The sequence below is a fragment of the Mesoplodon bidens genome (assembly GCF_964165515.1).
Source record: "Mesoplodon bidens genome assembly, chromosome: 13".
Classification (NCBI taxonomy): domain Eukaryota; kingdom Metazoa; phylum Chordata; class Mammalia; order Artiodactyla; family Ziphiidae; genus Mesoplodon; species Mesoplodon bidens.
In genome coordinates this window covers 18,859,158-18,883,032 of record NC_138169.1, presented here as the reverse complement: position 1 = coordinate 18,883,032, position 23,875 = coordinate 18,859,158, and the positions used below count along the sequence as shown (strand labels likewise).

The window sequence follows — 23,875 nt, the reverse complement described above, 5'->3', positions numbered from 1 at the left end:
CAGAGTGACTTCGCCTCACCCTTTCCCCTCAAGGCCTCGGGAGAATTAGTGAAATAACATTTCTGGCACAGTAACTGTGTCTCCCTTTCAGAGAGGGTCTGGAGTCTGCAGCCTAAAGACAGAACCCTTCCTGTCTGGCACGACAGAGCGTGGCTCCAAGGAACCACCATCTAACTGTGCTCTTCACAGAGAGGTGGCAAAGGGCAGAAACGGTTCGGGAGAGACTCTAATACAGACCCAAACACGGGTGCCCACGGCCCCAGTGAGGGAGCCAGGCAGAGGTGGGTTTCATACACCAGGGGAAAGCACGTTTGCACCACTTCCCAAGAAACACCCTGCCTCTGGCCACTGGGGGTCTCCGTGAGCTCAACGTGGGCCTCTCCACCCCGCCCTCCTCCTGATGGGCAGGCCAAGCCCTCACTCCCTCATGCGCCCATCGAATGGCACCAGGGCTGCTCTTCTGGGCCGAGACCCAGCTGAGAACCGCAGGAGTGGAGGCAAGAGGGTGACTCTCTTCCCTCGTGAGTTGTTTCGCTGTGAGACTCCTGAGGCGGTTGAAAACCAAGCCTTCTTGGTAAAAGGTTTCTCCCTGCCCCTCTGTCGTTGTCAGGGACTCATACCATCCTGTGTGGCAGCCCGAGGTCCCCGCAAGCTAGGAGTCAGGGTCCGGTCCAGTCCTGGAGGAGTCAAGGGGAAACCCAGCCCTGGTTCCTGGAGGCTTTCAAGGGGGCATGTGGAGAGCACCTGGTGGGGCAGGTAGGGGGCCGGGTCTCCTGCGGGACCCTATCCTGGTCAGGATTCCTGGGGCGGGTTTCCAGGTCGACCACTGGGGCTTGGTCACCCTTATGGTGAGGCCCAAACACAGACATTTTCCTGAAGCTTTCACCAAAGTGTCTATATGTTTGTTTCTTCTAAAACCTTTAGAATATAACCTTCTAAACTGGGGTGAAATCTACCACAGTGGGAGATCTGAGAGGACCTTTCAGAGCTCATGGAGAGACAAGGGAGGAGGGAATTCATTCATCCAGCTCCTACTTAGGGAGCGCGCCTGTCCTGTGCCAGGCCTTGCACTGGGCGCAGGGGCTATGAGCAAGACAGTCCCCGCCCTCCGAGGGCCCTGTCTCTGGATGCTCCTAAGCTGTGCATTTCAGTCCCTGTCCCATCCTCTGAGCCACCCCCATCTCAGATGCCTGGCTTCCATCTCACCTCATCAGTCTGCCTGCAGACCACTGCCAGAGGGGCCTTGTCACCAACCACCTAACGCCCTCCCGTGCTTCCCAGCACCCTGGGAGGAAACACGCAGGGCCCCGCCATCATGGCCCGAGGCCCCGCGTGCCCAGCCACCTGTCCAACTGCGCCTCAGCCACTGCCCCTCAACCAGGTCAAGCTTTCCACCCTCAGGGGCCTGGGGCCCAGAAGATTCTCCTCCTGGCTCTCTGTGCAGCCAGCTCCGTCTCATCCCCTCCCCTCCCACCTTACCTGTGTCACCACACCAAGCACCACCTGTATGTTTTACATACAGGTGTTACATCCTTACATGTTTACCTCCCATCTCCCTGTAAGACCACGTGTGTTGAGCTACCTTACAGCTGTACCCCCTCACCAACCTGGCCCCGGAGTTAATAAACACAACTTGAACAAGTGAATGGATGCTTGTCTCTAGGTCCTATTCCCTAGATAATGTCACCCATCCACACTCTGGCCAGAAAAGGAAGGCTGGGTCCTTCGTTTATCTTCTTATCCAGGCTTCTCTCGTGGTCCCCATTCTACGACTCACAGCTACGTCATCTCGGACCAACCGAGGCACCGCTGTCCCAGACAGAGAGGTTTTATATCATCTATCTTGATGGGCACTCGCTCTTTAAAGGGAAGATGAGTGGTGAGGGAAATTCGAGAGTAATTACTATTCAGTTTGGAATCTGGGTCCTGATTTGGAGTACGGGAGATTTCACTTCCCAGTTTTGTCTGCATTATAACGTGATGATGGCGAACTCTCTGTACAAGGGGATGCCTCTGTCTGCCTCCCCAGTGCTTCACTAGAGAATCACAGCTGGCCCGGGAGGTGGGTGGTCAGGCCGCGGGAAATGAAGCTTCCTGCCCCCGGGCCAGGGCGAGCCAGCAGCAGAGCGAGGGCAGAACCCAAGACCAGGCTAACAGAGGACGTCCCTCCACGAAACCAGCCTCCACGCGTGGGCCACTTGGAGGAGGAAAAAGGCTGGAGGAATTCTTGATTTTCTGAGCAAGTGCCAGGTTGAGGCAAAAGCCCTGTTGCAAATAACCCACCAAGTATGAGAGCTACAAGGGACTGCTGGAGTTAATTAAGCATTAGAGTCGGAGTTGCAAGACTAGATACTTGATGATGTCGGCTTCTTCAAGGTGGCAATGGTGTTATGGTTAGATTATAAACGGAAGCATTTGGGATGGAAACGACATCTGGGATTTGATTTGTTTCAGGATAATCCAGGGTATGGGAACGCGGATGGGGGTGAGATGAAAGGAAGAAAAGCCATACACTGGTAAAGGCTGAAGCTGGGTGATAAGTTATATGTTTTGTGGGTTTTTTTTTTTTTTTTGGCCATGCCTTGTGGCATACGGGATCTTAATTCCCTGACCAGGGATCGAACCTGGGCCCCCTGCAGTGGAAGCGCGGAGTCCTAACCACCGGACCGCCAGGAAATTCCCATAAGTTATATGTTTTATGTTTTACGTAAAAAAAAAAGGAAAAAGACTTTGAAACGCTGCCTCAGATGTGAATGAGGCACCGGGGTGAAGAGGGCATGGGGATGATCACCATTCCCCAGGGGTCCCGGGTCCTCCATCATCCACCATCCCCATTGGCCTGTAGAATCGCGCAGAAAACCACCCACTGAGCTGGCAGAGGCAGCTGTTGGGGGGGCTGCCCCCGGGGCAGAAATGGCGTGCGTGCCGCCACCCCCTCGCAGCCCCAGGCCTACCTCGAAGTCGTCCGGGCAGCTCCTCTTGCTGTTGTTGTTATTTAGGTTTTCCCAGTTCAGCAGGTTATTGAGCTCGGTTACGGGCTGCCCCCACTTCCCTGCTCCCGGGGCCTCCTCCCTTTCCATCTCCTCCACCTGTGGCGATGAGCCACCCCGGGCGTTGGGGCTCCCAAACTCTAGTTTCTTCCTCACTTCCTTCTCACAGAGTCCAGGACCTTCTGGGGGGTGTCCGGCCGGCTTGGATGCCTCTGCCGGCTGAGCGGCTTCTTCCAGCAGAGCATCCCTCTCCAGATCCTCCAGGTGGACCCAGCCGCCCGTCTCGTCTCTGGGGCAGTGCAACAGGGGGTCTGAGAGTCGCCGGAGACAGCAGGGGAGAGCGGGTCCCCCGGGGGCCCCGCTGCCCGGGAACCCAGGCTCGGCGGTGGCATCCGGGCAGGGCGGCTGGGCTTCCGGGGTGCCGTCCAGGGTCTCCGGCAGGAAGTCCCCAGGCCCCGCTGGGTCATCCACAGGCTGCTGGCGCCACAGCTTGTTGTGCCGTTGTTTGCTGGGGGAAGGAAGGCAGAGGAAGGTCAGCAGACGCCAGTGCCCAAGGGTCCTGGGAGGAAGGGTGTGGGGAGCCAGCAAGGGGCAGTCCAAGGCTCAGGTGGACACCAGGGGCTCACCTGGGTAAAGCCTCTCTCGGTTCATTTATCCCCAAGAAATTCGAGAATGACGGAAATAGCCTTAGGACCCTAAGTCATCATGGCTCCCATACGTATGGCATCCCACACGTATGATCCACGTGGGATCACGTAAACAACTTTGTCATGTGATGAGGATGTCGCAGACATGGGGAGGGGGTCTGGACCTGAAATCCTATCATGGTCCTAGTGTCCCAGCTCTCCTGGTGAACAGGGTCATGCCACGGATGTTCCGTCTCTGTTTCCCCATCTGTCAAATAAGAAACCCAATCCTCTCCTACTTATGTCGTAGGGAAATAACGCGGATCAAAGTAGAGAGTCGATAAAGACTTATACACACTAACGTGACCATGTAAACACGTAATGCACCTGAATAAAGCTGGGGAGATGCCAGAAAATTGGAAATACTTGTGTAGGTCAGAGAGATTACAGGTCAGTTTTTAAAATAAGTCTTCTAATGCTGTGTTATTACTTTTATGACACATTTTTTAAACATGAGGGTTAAAAAAAAAAAAAGAAGAAAGAGGCTCAGAGTGAAATCAGGCAAATGAGTCACCTCCACTAACCTCAGAGGATCACCAACATCCCAGGGTTGTGACGGTTAAGAGGAGAAAGAAGTAAACATAAAAGGACATGCAAACTAAGGGTTTGTTCTTCAATGCGAGGGAGCAACATGGTCATTCACGGCCATCTGCTGTGTGTGCACGTTCCAGGCAAGGCCAAGAGGGCCCTCAGACAGGGCTATAATTCAAGGTCAGTGCTGTGCTGTTGTGAACCTGGCCCGGCAACCCCTGGTTAGCCTGCAAACTCCTGATGGCAGCAAGTGACTGAAGGGCTACCGGAGGCGAGAGCAGGATGTGCCCCTTCCTCCTTCCCACCGTCCCCCTCGGCCCTGCCTGAGCACCTGTCCAGCTGCTCTCTGGTTGACAGTGAAGGAGTCCAGAGATATCCGGAGCTGTTCTCCAGACCCGCCAGTTGCTTCCCCAAACGTGGCCAAGAAGCTGGTGGACTTAGCCTGTGGCCTCCTCACAACACCGGGCAGAAACCACCCAGGGAGGCCTTGAACAGACTGAACAGAAAAGGAACAGGGGGAAAGTGAGTCCCTAAGTCCAGCGATCCACCTGGGGTCACTGGGGGACCCCTCCATGGGGGCAGGATCACCTTGCACGGGAGCCCCAGAGGCGGACAGACCCGGGCATGCCCTCCAATCCCTGGGCCGCCCACTGGCTGTGTGACATGAGACACCTTAACCTCCAGCGTCACTTCCTTACTACCCATAAATTGGGGACCCCCTGTCCTCTGCAGACCTTTTTCATGGTGGGGTGGGTGGGTGGAGAATTACAAAGAAGCTATGTCATCACTGACCAAGAGCCGGGTCTAGCGAAGCAGCTGCATGGTGCTCGTGGAAATTTCACAACAATCCTATCAGGGGGATTAGTTCTTAACTCGGAAGAGGAGACTGAGGCCGGGGGAAGATTGATGAGCTTGCCCTGAGCTACCAGCTCGTCAGCGGTGGGCCCGGGTCTGCCTCTGCAGTCCCTGGAGCTGCCCTGCAGTGAAGCCTGGCACGGGCTTGGCACAGAGCAGGTGCTCAGGAAACGGGGCAGCCCCGGGCCGAGACTCACACGGAGTCCTGCCTTGGATTAGAAGCCGTGCCCTGCTCCCTCCAGCTGCAAAACAGCTTTACGTGCGTGCCAACACAATAAGCACGGATCCCTCCTGGAAACCACTAATCAAACCCCAAACAATCGTTGTTTTTCTCAAACCGATTCCCCCCAACCCCAAGAGGCAGGATTTTGGCTGTGGAAGCCACTGCTGGGCCAAACGGGAGCACGGCTGGGATGTGGCCGGCAGCCCCGGCCGGCTGGGCGGCAGGGCTTCTGGAGCTCGGCTCTGCCAATTCTTCCCTGCAGACAGGCACCCACCTGGCGTCCAAGATGCCTTCATACTCAGACAGCTGCCTCATAAAGCCCGCGTTGGGCCGTGTGATGCTGCGTTTTTGCTTCACGTAGTTGTAGGCTTTCTCCAGGGGCCAGCCAAATTCCTTCATCGCGTAGGCTATGACCGTGGAAGCAGAGCGACTGACGCCCATTTTGCAATGTACCAGGCACTTGGAGTGGTTCCTCCTGCAGCCGCGGGGGTGGGGGGAGAGGGCAAAAGTTGATACAACTGCATTCTCTCAAGTCTGGCACAATGGATCTTTTTTTTTTTTTTTTTTTGCGGTATGTGGGCCTCTCACTGTTGTGGCCTCTCCCATTGCAGAGCACAGGCTCTGGACGCGCAGGCTCAGCGGCCATGGCTCACGGGCCCAGCCGCTCCGCAGCACGTGGGATCTTCCCGGACCGGGGCACGAACCCGCGTCCCCTGCATCGGCAGGCGGACTCTCAACCACTGCGCCACCAGGGAAGCCCCTGGATCTTTTTTTAAAACACTTAAGTTATCTCATTGCCCAAACCCTCCGAGGTCCTGATGTTTAGGCAGCAGACATCCACACACCCTCAGTAGGAGATAACTTCACTGCAAAATCAATTAGCATACAATGGGAAATCGAGATCAATCTGGCCTGGCCTGGCCAAGTTTTGCAGAGAGAAAGCTCCCCATTTGGGCGCCTTCCCAGGTGGCTGGGATCTGCCGGGAGACCAGAGCCCCCTGGGCAGGAAGCAACCAGGCAGCGAAAGGGATATTTGCACAAGCTACTCACTCAGCTGCTAGAGCAGATGGAGACAGGGAGCAGGTTACTGTAGAGAAACAGGGTCAGTGAACTGAAAGCCACCGGGCCCCTGGCAGAGAGAGTGCCTCGGCAGACAGGAGGGTCAAGGAGCCAGCGTGAGTCCGCAGCACTTGACTTGGCCACCAGAGAAAGAAGCCAAAGGGAACAGATGGGCCGATAGGCTTTTTGTAGGGAGACGGTACCAGCCCAGGAGAGGCTGATATAACAGACACGGCAAGGCCAGGAACACTGTTGCTCTAGCTTTCGCCTGCTCACAAAGGTGAGGGGCACCAGGCTGGGGAGGGCTGCACCTGTGCAAGTTTATTTGTACAGGCGGTAGCAGGCTGGCCAGCCTGCCGATTTACATTAGAAGCAGCACACCTGCTCGGTGAGGGCAGGCTCATTTCCTGTACCCCAGGCCTAAAGTTCATCCTCGAACCTCAGGGGGTTTTTTGGACTGCCAAAGTCTATCCCCCAGGAACCCAGGGGAACTAAGACTTGGTCCTACATCATGGAGCTTTGACTTGGGTGCAAAGCAGAAGAGGTGTCTCTTGATAGCATCTCAAAGAGTTGTCTCTTTCTGGTCCTGACTTCAGTGGACAGAGTGGTTCCACAGGAGAATAAGGTGAGGACAAAAGACACGTGACAGCAGTGACAGGCTCGGGGCAGTGGGGACCCCTGATGGTCCGTCCCATTCTACGTGAACAGGAGTCACACTAACTCAGGTGGAGGTGGGCCACAGCTCAGGGCATCTGCCCGAGTAGATTTCTCCAGGGAAGCAGCCCCAAAGGTGCTCTGAGTCACGTACAACCCGCCCTGCCTCCTCTCTCCTCTGGCTCTGTGACTCCCCGTGCGCAGAGCTCCCAAGAGTGTCCGCTTGGTACAGGGCCCTTGCCTGCAGCCAGTGCTAATGACGAAACGGGGGTCAAATGTCACGGCAGGTGAAAGAGAATGAGCTCATTTGGGGACCCCTGGAGAAGATCAAGGACTCGGCCCTTTTGATGCCTGGGGTCCAGCACTCTAAAACCAGAGGCCCGGGCTTCCCTGGTGGCGAAGCGGTTGAGAATCTGCCTGCCAATGCAGGGGACACGGGTTCGAGCCCTGGTCTGGGAAGATCCCACATGCTGCGGAGCAACTGGGCCTGTGAGCCACAGCTACTGAGCCTGCGCGTCTGGAGCCTGTGCTCCGCAACAAGAGGCCGCGACAGTGAGAGGCCCGTGCACCGCGATGAAGAGTGGCCCCTGCTCGCCACAACTAGAGAAAGCCCTCGCACAGAAACGAAGACCCAACGCAGCCAAATAAATAAACAAATAAATAACTAAATAAAAACCAGAGAGGCCCATCAGACATCACAGGCCCCTCCAGCCAGGAGGCAGCTATGTCTGGGGTCACCATTAATGTCTGCCCACCCCGCGGCTGCCGGTCAGCTTCTTCCCCAGCCTGGTTTCTCTGACTTCTCCGCCCACTTACTTTGCTTTGTTTATAAAATGGTACGCCTCGTTCCAGTGGGCGAGGAGGTCTGTGGTCTCTTCATCATAGACTCGGATGTTATGATACGCAAATAAGCCAGGGAAAAAATTATCTATTTCTCTAGTGACGTTTAAAATGTAGTCAACACTGCAATGAGAAAAAAAAAAAAGAACAAATTGGAGAATCAGAATGTGGATTGACAAAAACCAAAGTAACAACAAACTGAGCAGAGAAAAAATTAAATACACATTTATAAAGGGTCTGTGTTTTTATGGCAGGACTTCATAGTGGTGGTCTTTGGGTTTTTTTTTTTGATATCTTCTAAATACCCTCTACATGATGAGAATACATTATATTTATGATAAAAAACAAATTTCTGCCTAAAAAACTTATAAAAAGAAAGCTCCGTCCAAAGCATTGCTAAGCAATGTTAATTCTGGAAAGTAATCACACATATTACCTAAATACATTTTTTAACTCCTTTAAAGTTTCAAAATTCGTAACCATTATGAGTATACAGAGGCTTTAAAATAAACAACAACCGGGCTTCCCTGGTGGCGCGGTGGTTGAGAGTCCACCTGCCGATGCAGGGGACATGGGTTTGTGCCCCGGTCTGGGAAGATCCCACATGCCGCGGAGCAGCTGGGCCCGTGAGCCATGGCCATTGAGCCTGCACGTCTGGAGCCTGTGCTCAACAGGAGAGGCCACAACAGTGAGAGGCCCGCGTACCGCAAAAAAAAAAAAAAAAAAAAAAAAACCCCAACGTCTCCACTTTTAAGTAGTTAAAAAGCTGAATATATCCACCCATTTTTTATATCCTTGGGAACTGCCTTAACTCCTTTTTGAAACAAGGCAGGCTATAAATAAATAAATAGTTGGGAGGGTCTGCTAACCCAGCTAACTCAGGTTCTATAGTTCTCTAACCTTAATACTTACATTCCTGGAAGACCAACGTAATTTCAGGAGTTTGAAAACACCTCAAATAGATTTCAAAAGAGCATACTTATAAATGCTTTGGAAAAAAAAGAAAAACCTTTAAAATCATTTATTTATTCCCAGCAAGATAAAGCATACACAGCATCACCCTATACTTTAAGATCCCTTTCTCTTGAAAGAACACATCTTAACTAGTAGTTCTAAAGATATATTTTAAGATTTGTTTAGTCTTGACTTTTAAATGCAGTAATTCAAGAATGCCATCATGTCAGACCCACAGGATGGTGATTTTGTGGCTGTGTTGTTTTTTTAAAAAATGTCCAGACATCTGTTCTTGAAGGTCTAGGTTTAAGCATTTTTTATCCCTGCTGCCGAGTATTTCTCAGATTGAGACAGGCATGTGTTTCTGGCCAACGTTGAGCATTTAGCTGCAAGATTCCCACCAGGCTCAAAAGTACAACCACAGAGAGAACCAGGAGTGGTCCGGGGAGCAGGGCTGCTGACTGGCCCACCGGTAAGTGTGTCCACACTGGGGCTGTCAGCATCTCTGCAGGGCAGGGGGGAGGGGGGCGGCGCGTGGCCGCATCAGCATCCAGGCTGTCCTATACCATTTGAGGGTGATTTAGAATCATTCTCCCTGACACACATATTTCTAAACCCCAGTAAACTCTAAAACCCATGAATTATTCAGGAGGTGGCATTTTGAAGCACGTCTGTTTAGCTATGCAAATCAGGCCGGCAGCTGCTTTGGAGATTGGGGTGGGCAATTCGAGGCAGGCAGGCAGGCAGCGCCCGGGCTCGGCTTCGAATGGACGGCTGAGCTGAGTGTTTCTAAGCTGCCTGGAAGGATGAGGGGAGACAAGGGGAGCAGACTCACCCTGAGCCCTGCAGTTCCTCCAGATTGGATGCATTCCATTCAGAGCCCTGGGGGACAGATCACACAAACCCCCGTGAGTGTCACACGTCAGCCTCAGAGCTGCTTACGGGATGTACGGTGTGCGCTAGCCCTGACGGTGATGGGTATCTCATGGGCCCCTGGACTCAGAGGCCGATAAGAAAGCTGATAGAAAGAGGCCGATATCAGAGCAGGTTCCCCAGGAGTTTGTGGCATTGTCAGGGAAAGGGGCTGGTCGAGGAGACCCTGCCCCCTCTCATCACTCCCTTTCCTAAGACTCCAGCAGGGTCCTGTCACCAGAGGCAGTGACCTCCGACCTCCCACGCAGGAGAGGGCGCTTTCACATACCACTGACTAGAGCAGGAATTGGTTTACCTTTTCTGGGAAGTATTTGGCAATATTAAAAAAGTTCCCACCCTCTGACCTAGAAATTCCACTTACAAAAAGCTACCCTAAGGAAACACCCAGAAATCACAGAGGTATATGTACAAGGATATTTACGGTTATTTATAATAACAAAACAGCAGAAACCACCCAAAGGTCCGACAAGAAGAAATCATATGATGGAGCCGTTAAAATAAAGCATACTTTTGGAGGATATTTAATGATACAGGGAAATACCACATAATGAAAAAAAATTTTTTAAAGCAGGATACAAAACTATATGATCAAACAGTACAGTTCTTTCTTTTTCTTTCTTTTTTAAGAAGCTGTAAATGCATTAAAAAAAAAAAAAAACAGAAGATAGAAAAACAAACATACCAAAGTGTCAACAGTGACTGCCTCTGGATTTGTGAAATTGAGAATGCTTTTAAATTTCCTTTCTTCAACTTATATTTCCTAACTTTCTGTAACATGTTCTAACTTCATACTTTAAAAATGGGATTAAAAAAAATACAAAACCCCCCATTTCTGAGCAGGCAAAGAACACGGAAGGGAAAAAACAAAGAAAAAAACATCACTTTGGTCTTAGGAAATGCAATCGACACAGAGTCACAAAGAGCAAAAGCACCCTCTTGGTCTCCCTATAAACTTCCTTTCCCAAGAGGGTGGACCACTCTAGATGCAGGGGCTGCAGGGGCCCCAACGGAGCTGGCAGCATGTGGGCACTAGCTGGATTTTCATATTGGAGAGGGAGAGGCTCAAACATAAAAATTCCTTTAGTATCTCTCATGGAAAAAGTGACATAAAGCACCAAACCACGCTGAAAAAATAACAAAAGCTCTGCTAAGCCTGTGAGCATCCTCTTGCCGTGATCACCACCTAGTGGACAGACGGGCCGAGGTGCCTTCGGTTCTGTGTCCACCGGGGAAAACAATCAACTTCCCAGAGAGGATTACAGCCGGGGCTGCTTTCAAGATTCAGGCTTCAAATCCACACATCTATACACATTTAAATATATATACATTAAACATGTATAGATCTATGTATATAGATCAATATATATATAAATACGCTAAATATATATTTAATACGTTAAATATGTATCATGACATACACATTTCGGGAACTACTGATTACTTCCTACAGGCAGAAAACACAGTCCTTCATGCCTTTGGCAGCAAATACACGTCCTCAACTTTCCAAGGATGTGATTTCTGCTCTAACGATGGGTATCATTTTTGAGTGCCTACGGAAACTGCACTCAGTGCTTAAAATATGTACTAACTTAATCCTCATACTCATCCCCTGAGGTACAGGATGAGGGAAAGGAGAGGCCAAGAGACTTGCCCCCGGGCACCTGGCTGGTCAGGCTGGGGAGTGGGAACCTGCTGGGTGGGTCGGGTTCCATCGCACCGTGCTGCCTCACTAACTAGTAGCGTGCCTTCCTCTATAACCCCCTGACTGTGAAAACTTGCCAGCCGCCTTCTATGGAGACTTACAGCTTTAAGAAATCTGACTGAGGGGCGGAGTGGAGAGAGCGCTGTGCAGGCCCCGCCAGCCGTGTCAGCAAGGCCTGCTGCTTCCACGGGCTCTGGGAGCAGGGCAGGGGGCAGCGAGGGGACAAGTGGGGGGTGTGGGAGGGAGGCTGCGTTTCAGGCATTGGGTCTGTCTCCTCTGCTGTGTCTCATGTCTCGGGATGAGGAGGCATAATTCTGGGGTTAGGCGCGAGTGTTCCCTTTAGTAACTGGGGTTTTTTTAGTTCGCAGACCATCTGGAGGGGGTTTCTGTTAGTGACCGATGAAGGCGGAGGGTGGTGTGCATCTGAAAACGGTTGCCAGCTGACTACACCAGAGAGCTTTCAAACAACTCCCCGCAGCTCAGCTGGGAGCTGCGGCGCAAACATTTGGCTCTCGAGCAAACCCGTGGGCTGCAGGCCAGAGAAAGGGGTCAAGAGGGGAGTTCCCGTAAAAGCCAGGACGGAGGCTCCAGGAACTCAAGTTTCTCCCCCTCTATGACTTGCTGCAAACTCCAAACAAATCAAGGTCTGATTTACATTTCCCAAACCAGACCCTGCCGTGCGCTGTGCCTCTTACGAGATAAAGATGGTCGAAGATGAGGGAGGGCTTGTCCATCTGTCCCAAGATAAGGAGCATCTCGTTGTCTATGAATTCCTTGAATTCTTTCAAGTTACAGTTCATCTGTTTCTCTAATTCATTACGGATCTGCGGAGTGGAAAATATTAGGAAAGGGGGTTTGTTTAAAAACAAAACAAAACAAAACAGTTTCTCCAAAGAAGTAATAAAGTCACAACATGAACTATGACTGTTTTCAAAAAAGTGTTTTGGGGCTTTTTTCAAAGTAAGCACATATGCATTTAGACACGCTGCACACACGCATGGGTGGTGGGAATGCAGGCTACTCGGCCTCAATGTGAATCTGACTAGGGGACGTTTATTATTTGAAAGAAGGCATTTGATTCCCTTGGGAGCTTTTCTACTGAGTTGAAAAAACTTATGCTTTTCCAGTTAACAAATCTATCACCGTGAAAACGTAAAATCAATTTCATCTTGCTTTGGAAGGTATCACGATAGGGTTTATTATGTATTAATTCATAAAAAGATTGTACATGACTTTTTTAAATGGCAATTTCAACCTATTAGATCTACTTAGTTTAAGCTGTTACTACAATTCATTGCATTCCTCGGACAAAGAGCAACAGAAAAAAGAAAAAAGTAATGGAGAAAAACATTAAAAGGCAGTTTCATCTTGCTTTGGAAGGTATCACAATAGGATTTTTTTACATGCACTAATTAATAAAGAGATTGTATATGGCTTTTTAAAATAGCAACTTCAACCTCTTAGATCTACCCGACTTAGGCTGCGCTAGGGCAACAGGACACAGGGATGCCCATGACCTCCGGCCCACCCAGCAGGGAAGCGCTCTTACTTCCTTGGACGTCACGTTCTCCAGGTCCTGACTCATCATGATGCTCCGGAGTTTGGCTTTGATGAGACGCTCAGTCCTCTCCCCTTCAGTTGGCCTGGAGAGAAATCACATTCAGGAAAGCGCAGAGCCATGGGAAGCCACGGGAAGCCTGCGGTCGGCGTTCACAGAAACCCCAGCTGCTCCCGGGCTACACGGAACACGGCTTGGGCACGTTCTCAGCGAGAAGGGGAGAGGGACAGGGAAGTCGCCCAGGGGCCACCAGAGGGGACGGCAGACCAAGGGGGCAAACAGTGGTTGGGAAGCGGACTCGTCCTGCGGGTCTGGAGAGCCTCAGCCTCTCAGGGCCGGATGCTGGAACCGCCATGCGACATCCCCACGGCCCAGACCCCCTAGACTCTGCTGAGGACATCGCTGTGTCTTCAGGCAGCCCATGGCCCCAGCTGCATCCGGCTCCCGTTACCTCCTTACACGCTTACACGGAACCAAAATCGATGTGTTTCCCTGCAACTTCTACGCATCAGCCTGGTTCTAACCCTGGGGCCACACGGACCACAACAATCCTCTTGTACGTCAAGCCCCTTCACATGTTCAAAGGCATGTATCCTAGCCAACGCTCTCGTAATTTCTTTGAGGCCTCATACAATGTGGCTCCCGGTCCTCCCCTCATTCGGGGGCCCCCCCCTCCGTCCACAGCCCTCCTACGTGTGGTGTCCCCAAGGAACATGCTGCTCTGGGGAGGAGGGTGCTAAGCAGGAGAGGAGGGGAGAGCGGCTCCCTCCTCCTGGAACTAGAGCTGATGGAGCGCGGCCTCAGGCCACGCGGGGCAGCGCTGCCGCCTCAGAGCCGCCCGCCCTCGGCCTGCCTGTGTGCAGGTGTGTTTTGGGACCCAAGGAACCGGATGTCACAGTCATCACACTCTTATAGGCAGAGGAAGAGCCTTTGGAAACCAAGACTTCGGACCTGAGGAGGGACCAGAGCACCGGTACAGGGAAGCTGATGAACGTTATGGAGCTGCTCCCCAGAAATGCATTCACACCCGAATTTGTCTATCATTTTAAAAGGCGGGGGCGGGGGGGGATGCGGGCAGTGGTCAGACCTTTCCCCAGCCAAAGACACCCACGGGTTGCAGGTCAGGAACCCCTGCGTGGGATGCTGGTTCTGGGAGACAATGGGGCTGTGATGCGTGGTGTGGGGGGGCAGGCTCGGGGGCGGGGACCGGGGCGGGGACGGAGGCTCCGCACTCGCACTCACTTGTCCGCGAACAGGGCGGGGGAGTCGGGCCTCGTGGACTCCAGGTCCTGCATGGCGTTCCACTCGTTGATGCAGCTCTGCTCGGAGCCAATGCAGCTCTCGTAGTAGGAGGCCCAGAGCAGCGCCACGCCCCCGGGGAAGTAGTTGTGCCTGCGTGCCACCTCGCAGGCCTTGTGGAGGACCTGCAGGGCAGACCTGGGGTGAGGAGGGGAAGAGGGTCAGGCCCGGGAGGCACGAGGGGAGCTGGGCTGGAGTCGCTCTTACATCTGAGATTACGAGGGGGACACGTGGCCGCCAGGTACCACTGCGGGTCTCTGGGACACAGGCACCGACCCCGAGAGCAGAGACGGCGCCTGTCCCCATCCCCAACGAGGAAACAACAAAACTTTCCAACTCTCCCAATCGGGCAGGCTCCCAGGTCACTTTACATCCGCTAATGAACTCCCAGGAACTGAGATTCACTTCTGAGGCTGCGGTTACCTTGAATGTGGGAACCGCAATGCAGCCGAGCAGCTGGAAGGAAAGCATCCTCAACGTGCAGCAGAGATAAGTGACTGCATTCCCAGTCGCTTAATTTCTACCTCCCTCCCATCAATGTTATAATAGCTTAGATGCTTAGATTGCGTAAGGAAATGAGAAACTCACAAGAACTAACTGCAGAAGAAGTTGTGGGAGGCAGAGTCCGGCGGGAGAAACAGTCCTGAAAACGTATACATTGGTAACAGCCAATTTACTTATCCTTTTCTTACTTCTTTTTACAAAAAAATGGGCTGAGTATTTCTCAGTGAATGGGGTGACTCAGGTATCAGTGAAGGGTGGACAAGCGAGGCCTTGGATGGAGAAGTTATCAGAGAACCAACGGCTCAACAACAGCGTAAAAACCACTGCAACCCACGTCACTTTCCCCAGTGGTCCACATCTGTCCTAGCTTTAGACTGGGGGAGGGAAGAAACTTGAGCTGAATATTTACGAAATTTTATTCTCGTTCTGAAGTTTTGAAAAAACCCATGGGCCTGTTTTTTTACTCGCTCGTAGAGAAAGAGGTAACAAATTATCCAGGGCCACAAAGGAACATCTGGGACGTCTAGAGAACGATGAGTTCATGATGTCCCCCCAAATGATCCTGAACTGACTGCAGGAACAGAAGACATAAAAACGAAGCAATGATGTTAGCGCGTGGCCCATGGGAGGATCCTGCATCACTCTCACTGTCCTGGAGAAAAGAGTAATTATTTTGAAACACTGGGCAGAATTCTTCTCATCAGAGGCCACCGGCTTTCTCCTAAGTCTTTTCCAGATTATATGAGAGAGACTGCCGTGTGGAGTCTGCTGTATGAGTGGTCTGTGCAGCCCTCCAAGGATGAGGAGGCTCTAGAATGTGTATCGGGTTCAGAGAAGGTCTGGAAGTTGAACGCAGTCTTCACCCACAGCTACCTCACCCCCCAATGCAGGTGTCCAGGGAGGCCCTACCCTGCCCTGGCCCCTGCCCCCGCCCCCTGCAGTAGGTATCCCACAGCCCGGCACCCACCCCTCAGTATAACATAGGACTCTGCTCTGGGTTTATGGCCACCTCCCTCAACAGACTTTAAACTCCAGGAGGACAGGAATTATGTCCGTTTTATGCCTCCACAGATGCTCAATGCCTAGCAGAGTGCTGTTGCCTTCATGGAGCAAACTGATCACCCTCGGTGTGCCAGGGCCAAGGAACCAGTGAATTTATGCTAAAATGACATTTTGTCAGCAGGGACGGTAGAAACATAAAAACAAGGTACCTCCAACAACAAAAAGACCAAACAACCCAATTAAGAGCTGGCCAAAGGGCTTGCATAGACATTTCTTCCAAGAAGAGATACAAAATGTATATCTTCTTCTTCCAAGAAGATATACGAAATATACATTTCTTCAAAGAAGATATACAATAAGCACATGAAAAGATGCTCAAGGCTAATTAATTAGGGAAATGCAAACCAAAATCATGAGATAGCACTTCAGACCCATAAGGATGGCTATTATGGAAAAAAAGCAAAGAATAACAAGTGTTGACTAGAATGTGGAGAAACTGGACCCCCTGTGCATTGCTGGTGGGAATGTAAAATGGTGCAGCTGCTACAGAAAACAGTCTGGTGGTCCCTCCAAAGGTTAGACACAGAATCACCACATGGTCTAGAAAGTCCGGAAGATCTGCAAGCAGGGACTCCATCAGCTACTCTGTCCACCAATGGTCACAGCAGCTCTATTCGTAGTCGCCAAAAGGTAGAAATAACCCAAATGTCCATCAGGAGATGAATGGATAAAAGTAGGGCCATATAATAAATTTATTGTTCAGTCTTAAAAAGGAATGAAGTATTACAACACGGATGAATCCTGAAAGCATTATGCTAAGTAACAGAAGCCAGATACAAAAGGGCCAATACTGTATGATTCCACTTATATGAGGGACCTAGAATAGGCAAAGTCATAGAGAGAGAGTAGAATGGAGGCTACCAGGGGCTGGGGGAGGGGGCAATAGGGAATTACCGTTTAATAAGTACAGAGTTTCTGTTTGGAATGATGAAAAAGTTCTGGAAATGGATAGTGGTGATGGGTGTACAACACTGTGAATGTACTTAACATCACTGAATTGTGTCCTTAAAATGGTAAATTTTGTTATTGATACGTATTTTTTGCCACACACACAACATAAACATACCTAAATGTGCTTCTAAGTAGGTGCGGTTTTTTGTATTTGTGCTGTGTCAGCTAGGAAAATATTTCTAAGGAGTTAAAAGTCCCTAAAACCACACTTACCACATGGCCTGGACAGACACGGGCTTGAAGATGTGCATCCTTCCTGCCGTGCTGACGCTGAATCCACTGAGAATGAAAAACAAAGGACAGCGTGGTGAGAAGTCAGACCCTCCGACCACATCCTTGCCAGACGGCGGGGGGGACAGCCTGTCGTGGACACCCTGAGGACAAGTGTGTCTCACGCTGTCTGATGAGGGACCACAGGCCACAGAGACAAGGGCAAAAGCCAAAAGCAAAAAAAAAAAAAAAAAAAAAGAGGTAGGTTCTTAAATCCGGAAGACTGGCTTTTAACCCAGCAACACAAAGTCAGCCAAAAACTAAAAGCCCAGCAAAGCGTGTGAGGCAACAGCGGCACTGGACACCATCTCGCTCCACCTGCCTGCACTGTCCCACCCCACCCCCTACCTCCTGTCCCCCACACTCCATCTGTGTCTTTTATACTTGCATAAAAAATACATTAGTGGAAGACAAAAGTTTAAAAAGGAAAAAGGTAAACCATAAGCCCATGTTGTCAATAAATCTAATTTTTATCTTTCCCTCCCAGTTCTATCTAGAAGGCAACGTAACTTTTACTGCTGCTGGAATTCAAGTAGAGATAATTTCCTCTCCTGCTTCTTCCCACTCGTGACAGTACCTGAGTAGTTCCCCCCCAGAATCTGGAGGGCCCCCTGGCCCTGGTCTACCTGCCCAGGCCCACCTGGATGATTCCTCCTCTGCAGCCCCCAAATGGCACCTGAAACACTGTTGCACCTGTTGCTTGTGTGTCTTCCCTGCAGCCCTCAAAGACTTAGAGCTCCTGCTGCATCATGTTCATCTGTGAACTTGCAGGGACCAGCCCATGGAGGGCACACAGCGAGTGTTCATTTAACAAATCAAGGCAAGTGAATGAATGTCTGTTCACTGCTGTTCTTGAACTTCACACAGCAGCAGATATCCCGTAAATGTTTCTGTTGGTACTTCGTGACCCAACCCCCTTACATCATGTCCCAAATGTACCCTGCCTTGTGTGGCTCATGGGAGGGCAATGTTATTTCTCCTGATGTGGTAAACATGTCACACGTGTGACTGTCGTTAATGATTATCCAACGATGCCCAAACTGACGCGTGTTTCAAAGTCTACAGTGAAAGAAGCCTCCTGAGAGATCTCCTTACCCGTCTCCGTCCAGGTGGATTTTCGTGTCGCTCCACAGTCGGAGAACCATCCCAATGGTACAGCTTTTACTACAGGGGAGGGAAGAGAAGACGCCTAGAGTTAGGGTCCACCTGCCTGCATGTGGTCTTCCCTCGCTGTGTCTCCACCCAGCCTGTCCAGCTCATAGGGGACCCACCACCTGCCCTGCGTCCAGCTGCCTAGGTGTGTATCTGGGAGAAGTTCTAAGGCTGTCTGCAAGGACTGCTCACCCCTGAATTCCAGAAGATGTGGGTCTGGGATGGCCAGTGACCCCAGCTTAGAGACAGTCACAGGGAACTCTGACCCCAGCATTCCGGTGTGGCTGCAGCTCCATAAATGCCAGGTCTCAGCTGCGGCTCTCGGGGGCCAGGAGTAACCAGCTGACCACACGCCCACACTGCAGCAGGGCTGAAGCCGCTGATGGCTGGCACACGCCTGGCACAAGGCCACACACAGTCCGGGGGACACAGGCAGGTCGTGGCAGCCACCCCCAGCCTCCTGCCCTGGAGCGACAGGGGAGGGGAGAGTGCCAACACCATGACTGGAGTTCATTTTTGGACCTCTGTTTCTGTACCTTTTGTGCAGCTGCTGTTTTAAAAACTAGTTTAATCTGCTTTTGTTTTGCCCATCCTAACAGTGAAATGATACCTGACCACTTTAGAGCCTGGCGCCGCTGAGAAACACAGAGGAAAAGAAAGGGCTTTATCAGAGGGTCTCCTCGGATCACTATGAAAACTCTTCAGGCATTTGAAAAAGAGTCTGCTTGTGAGAAACAGCCGTCACTGCCAAGGGCAGCTCAGACATCTCCAGGGATCCTGTGCTGACATCTCTGCTACCGCCTAACAGCCCCCCAGGGAGCACGGTCTCTCTCTCTCTCTCTCTCTCTCTCTCACACACACACACACACACACACACACACACACACACGCGCGCGCGCGCGCGACTGTGCGCACAGGCAGCTCTGGGGTTCAAGGAACCCGCTCTCCCTCCAGAGCTTCGGCAGCCGCGGGGGATCTTTTCCACCCTCTGCTTCTGTATCTGTGGGGAAGGTAGTTTCAATCCCTTTGGGTCAAAGTGGGCTAAGCCTTTTGTGTTGGGCAAATTCTCTGGTGCCACCCTGCAGTCCTACCCATTCTTTTTTTTTTTAACATCTTTATTGGAGTATAACTGCTTTACAATGGTGTGTCAGTCTCTGCTGTATAACAAAGTGAATCAGCTGTATGTATACATACATCCCCATATCCCCTCCCTCTTGCGTCTCCCTCCCACCCTCCCTATCCCACCCCTCTAGGTGGTCACAGAGCACCGAGCTGATCTCCCTGTGCGATGCGGCTCCTTCCCACTAGTGATCTGTTTTACATTGGTCCTACCCATTCTTGATGGGTTAATGATAGCCACAAAATAAAATTGACACTGAGACTCAGAGCTCCCAGGGTTACTAAGCTGTGTCGCACTGGGGAGAGGCAAGAAGGGGGCCGCTGGGAGCCCAAGACAGACACATAGAAAGCCCAGGCCGGAGGGTGCCCTGGGAGGGTGTGGGCAGACCCGGACACTCGCCCGCTTTCAGCACAGACGACCCACACCAGGGACTGGAAATGAGGAGAGAAGACGGCACAGAGGAGCTACAAGGAGCACAGACTGGGGAGCCGCAGGCCCAGGGCCGGGGCGGGCGGAGACGGAACGGTGCTTAAGGAGACCAGGGCAGCATCTGAACTGCCCTCCTCCGTTAAGTGCAGAGATGGGGAAGAGCCTGGTGAGAGCTACACACGGTGGGCAGAAGGCCACGGAAGACTTCCGCTCAGGGTCTCAACCTGGAGTCAAGAGCGCAGACCAGAGACCGGGACACGACTTAACAACTGTGCCAATTCCATCACGTCCCCTTATCTGTTATTGCTGTGAGTCTCCACTAGTCCTGTAGTGAGTGACAGTAAGATCTGTACAGTGAAGGAGGGCCTGTGGGTTTATATATATGGGAAGTGGGGACGGGACACGTGGTCAGGGAAACTGGGTCTTTTTAGAGGAAGCACAGCCCTGAAGGATAAAACGGGTGGGTGGGGGTACCTCTAGGGGAAGGAAGCGGTCCCCGGTCCCCGGGGCCGGTACGGCAGGGACAGAGAAGCCAGCGGGGCCTGCGCGGGGGCTGGAGGTGTAGGAAGGAGACAGGCCTGTCCTTTACGGGCTGCAAAACACTAACAAGTGGAGGACGGTGTTCGTGCTCACAGCACCCACGGTGTTCCCGAATCTGAAACAAAATAACCCCAGATGGCCCCTGCAGGGCAGCTGCTCTGATCCCCAGAGGAGTCATGTGTAGATGTGACTCCAAGGGAGAACCCGTGAGCCCGCTGTGGCTGGCGTCATTCCCACGCTCTCTCCTGACACTGCACTTGGACTCCCTCTCCTTGGGGGGAGTCCTTTTGGGGGCACCTCATCTCTCTCTTTTTTTGAATAAGGAAACAAAATCTCATGGCAGGAATTTAGAAAAACAAATGTATCATGCTCTCAGCAGGCCAAAGGCTTCTGTAAGGACAAGGGCTTTGTTTTCAAGTTGGAGATGGATAAAAGTGCCCAGTTCTTGGCCCCTATGCCTGGGCGCGGGGGACGCTGCATCCGGCCCAACAACAGGAAGGTCCGTGTGGTTCCCGCTCACCCTCTGCAGCCCCTTGACCCATCTCCCCAACACAGAAGACCAGCACTGGCCTTGGAGTTGGCACCTGTGCTCGGGCTGTGCCGCAGTCTGGGACAGTGGAGGGGACACTGGCCTGAGCGCAGAGTGTGCAGCAGAGGCAAGAGGACCCAGGGAGCGGGGACATGCTGAGAACTGAGGCTGGTGCCCAGGGGGCAGAGGAGGGGCAGGGTGCTTCAGAGTGTGGGTGGGAATAAGCACGTGGGCCTGTGTGTAAAGAACGGTCTCAGGGTGCTCGTGTGTCTAACCTTCGTCCATCTAGACTGTGAGCTCCAAGGGAGCAGAGGCCGGTCTCTCCCACCGATGTAGCCCCCGCACCTGGCAGGGCACCTGGCAGGACACCTGGCATACTGAAAGTGCGTGCGGACAAGGGCACGCACCGTGACGGTATGAACAGATTGGTGAAGAGGGGGCGCAGAGGACAATGAGTGGGAAAGGAATGAGTGGGTCTACACCACAGGTCTACAATAAAAACCCAATTCTGAGTCCCAGCTCTGTTCCTAGGATGGCCTTGGTGTAACCACTCCAGCCTCTTGGGCTTCTGACTCCTTGTTTGTAAAACGTGAGTTATAGGACCGCCTACCCCACGGGGCGAGATGCTTATGAAGCATCGGGTTAACTGCTCTGTGCTCTCTGACCAAAGCCACAGAGATGACCTGGATGGGGGCAGCCTCCTATGAGGCCCTGGTGGCTCGGGCTGAGACGATGGGCACATTCTCCAGGGAGGCAGCTTTCAGCTCAGGGCCAGAGAGCACTGCTGGGATGGATGACACACAGTAGGGGAAGTCCTGCCCCCACAGGCCCTCAGAAAGGCCGGCCAGCCATTCCAAGAACAAACATAACCGTAACACCTGTGAACGTCTCTTTGCCTCATGACCAAAAGGATGGAGCCCCGGCCATTTCTGAGGGCACCTGCCTGGGAGCATCCCAACCTGGAGCACGGAGCCCTCTGGTCTCCAAGGGGCTCCTCGGAGCTCACCCCTTAAGGCACGTCCTGACACAGATCCTTCCAGATCCAGACTTCCCTACCAGCCAAGGCCACGGGCGCCAGCTCGGACTCACGTCCCTAAGCGAGCTGCAGGAACTCACTCAGAATGCTCCTGGGAACGAGGCCATAAAGGAAACGGCTTCCCTTTTAGTTCATTTACTTGTGACAAGCAATGGAGTCCTGGTCACGAGTGTGGAATGAACCCCACACTTCCCCATCACTGGGCCCATCACCCCAGGTTCTGGCGATGGTTCCCTCCCTCGCTGAGCTTACAGGCTCTCTGAGGCCGAGCACCGTGCTTACTGTTGCTTCTCTGTTTTCCCGGGCTGAGTCTATTCCCTCATACACAGGAGAAGGCAAATGAATGGTTTGCTTAATGAACGAGAAAATTAATGAATCATGAATAAAGGGCATCTACTTTAATCCAGTTTTAACAAATTCAGGTTCTGCAGTGATCTCACTCGCATTAACTTATCCTAGATGTAAGGAGAGTCGTGCACCTTCATTTCGCACACATAACAGGGTCTATGATACAACTGACTTGGCCTCCAGTTATTGGGAAATTCCAAACCTCTCCTCAAGCCTCTGACCCAGGACCCGTCAACAAGTACTTGGGAATCCACGGGATATTAATACTGCATAAGGCGCTCGATACAACGCCGATCAATCACATACTTCTGTATGGGATGGTTGGCCTGGAGGGCGCCTTCCTGATTTACCTGGCTGGCTCTTGCTTGTCCTGGGGTGTTCGCCACAGCCGTCACCTCCTTCAGGAAGCCCTCCTGGTTAAGGTGCCCTCCTCTAGGGCACACCTGATAGGACCCAGGGTTAAATCTCTAAGCACACAGTGCAGACCCTGAGCTCTCTGAGAGCAGAGACTGGACCTAGCACAGCACTCGGCACACAAGAGCTAAAACCAGGGGCTCCACCATTCCCAGTGCCTCATCACCCCATCACCTACCATCACCGGCCCCCATGGATGTGGGACCCTGAAAACCTTCTTCCAGAAGCCACTCTTGCCCCCATCACAGAAAGGAGCCGCCGTCCATCAGGCTCACCTTTCCTTACTGGAAAAGTCGACTCCCAGCAGGATACTCTCCTCCGTGTCCTGGCGCCCGCTGCTGTCCACCACCACCATGTAGCGGGCCCGCTCAGCCCAGGCGCTCTCCAAGCGCACGGCCTAGACAGGCAGAGATGCTCTTACTGGCCTGCCTTGCCAGATGGTCACCCCCTTCCTTCACCAAGCCAAGACCAAAGACTTTTGTTCCTACCTTTCCCCCGTGAGTTTAGGAATTTAGATGAAAACTCCTACGTCTCATTTATATCCCCAGCATGAGGGATGGTACCTGGCTCAGAGGAGACCCCCCAAAGTTTGTTAAAGGGGTTAACACATAAATTCCAGTGAATGATGATTCCAGCTTAGCACAGACTGACCCAGAGACCTGACACCCCCTCTGTCTGAACCTCTGGGTACCGAGGAGCAGAGTGGGCTTTGGCCTTTGAGAACGGTTTGGGAGAACTTGCTCTGATGTCAGAGCCCCCCCGCCCCAAGCCCCTGCTCGTCAGTAAGTCCCTACAAACGTCACAATTAAAAATTAAAACTTGCCACTCGCGTCTCTTCTTACCAGCTTGATTCTATCTTCACAACGCAGAAGGTTGATCATTACTTGAAGGTGTTGAGGCAGGTCCCCTGTTGGACCAATGAAGAAAGTTTAAAAAAGGTCACCCACCGGGGCTTCCCTGGTGGCGCAGTGGTTGAGAGTCCGCCTGCTGATGCAGGGGACACGGGTTCGTGCCCCAGGCCGGGAAGATCCCACGTGCCGTGGAGTGGCTGGGCCCGTGAGCCATGGCCGCTGAGCCTGCGCGTCCAGAGCCTGTGCTCCGCAACGGCAGAGGCCACAACAGTGAGAGGCCCACGTACCGCAAAAAAAATAAAATAAAATAAAATAATTTTAAAAAAATAAAAATAAAATAAATAAAAAAGGTCACCCACCCACTTTCTAGGCAGGATAGGTTAGA

The 23,875-nt window shown here is 52.2% G+C and overlaps 1 protein-coding gene across 3 annotated transcripts in view; it reads right to left on the bottom strand.

The window, feature by feature from the left end:
* SSH1 (slingshot protein phosphatase 1) overlaps positions 1-23,875 on the bottom strand; it is a 61,842-nt gene that overhangs the window by 6,467 nt on the left and 31,500 nt on the right. For 2 of the 3 annotated variants that reach the window (XM_081252170.1, XM_081252169.1), the window contains exons 4-14: positions 23,482-23,546; positions 22,915-23,036; positions 18,167-18,235; positions 17,015-17,080; positions 14,228-14,422; positions 12,977-13,070; positions 12,123-12,251; positions 9,628-9,674; positions 7,815-7,961; positions 5,560-5,760; positions 2,955-3,498 (exon numbers count right to left, since the gene is read on the bottom strand). In XM_081252170.1, the coding sequence (XP_081108296.1) occupies positions 2,955-3,498; positions 5,560-5,760; positions 7,815-7,961; positions 9,628-9,674; positions 12,123-12,251; positions 12,977-13,070; positions 14,228-14,422; positions 17,015-17,080; positions 18,167-18,235; positions 22,915-23,036; positions 23,482-23,546 (1,679 nt within the window). Of the gene's footprint in view, positions 1-2,954; positions 3,499-5,559; positions 5,761-7,814; positions 7,962-9,627; positions 9,675-12,122; positions 12,252-12,976; positions 13,071-14,227; positions 14,423-17,014; positions 17,081-17,747; positions 17,829-18,166; positions 18,236-22,914; positions 23,037-23,481; positions 23,547-23,875 lie in introns of those variants that run through there. The other variant, XM_081252171.1, reaches the window with a different exon arrangement.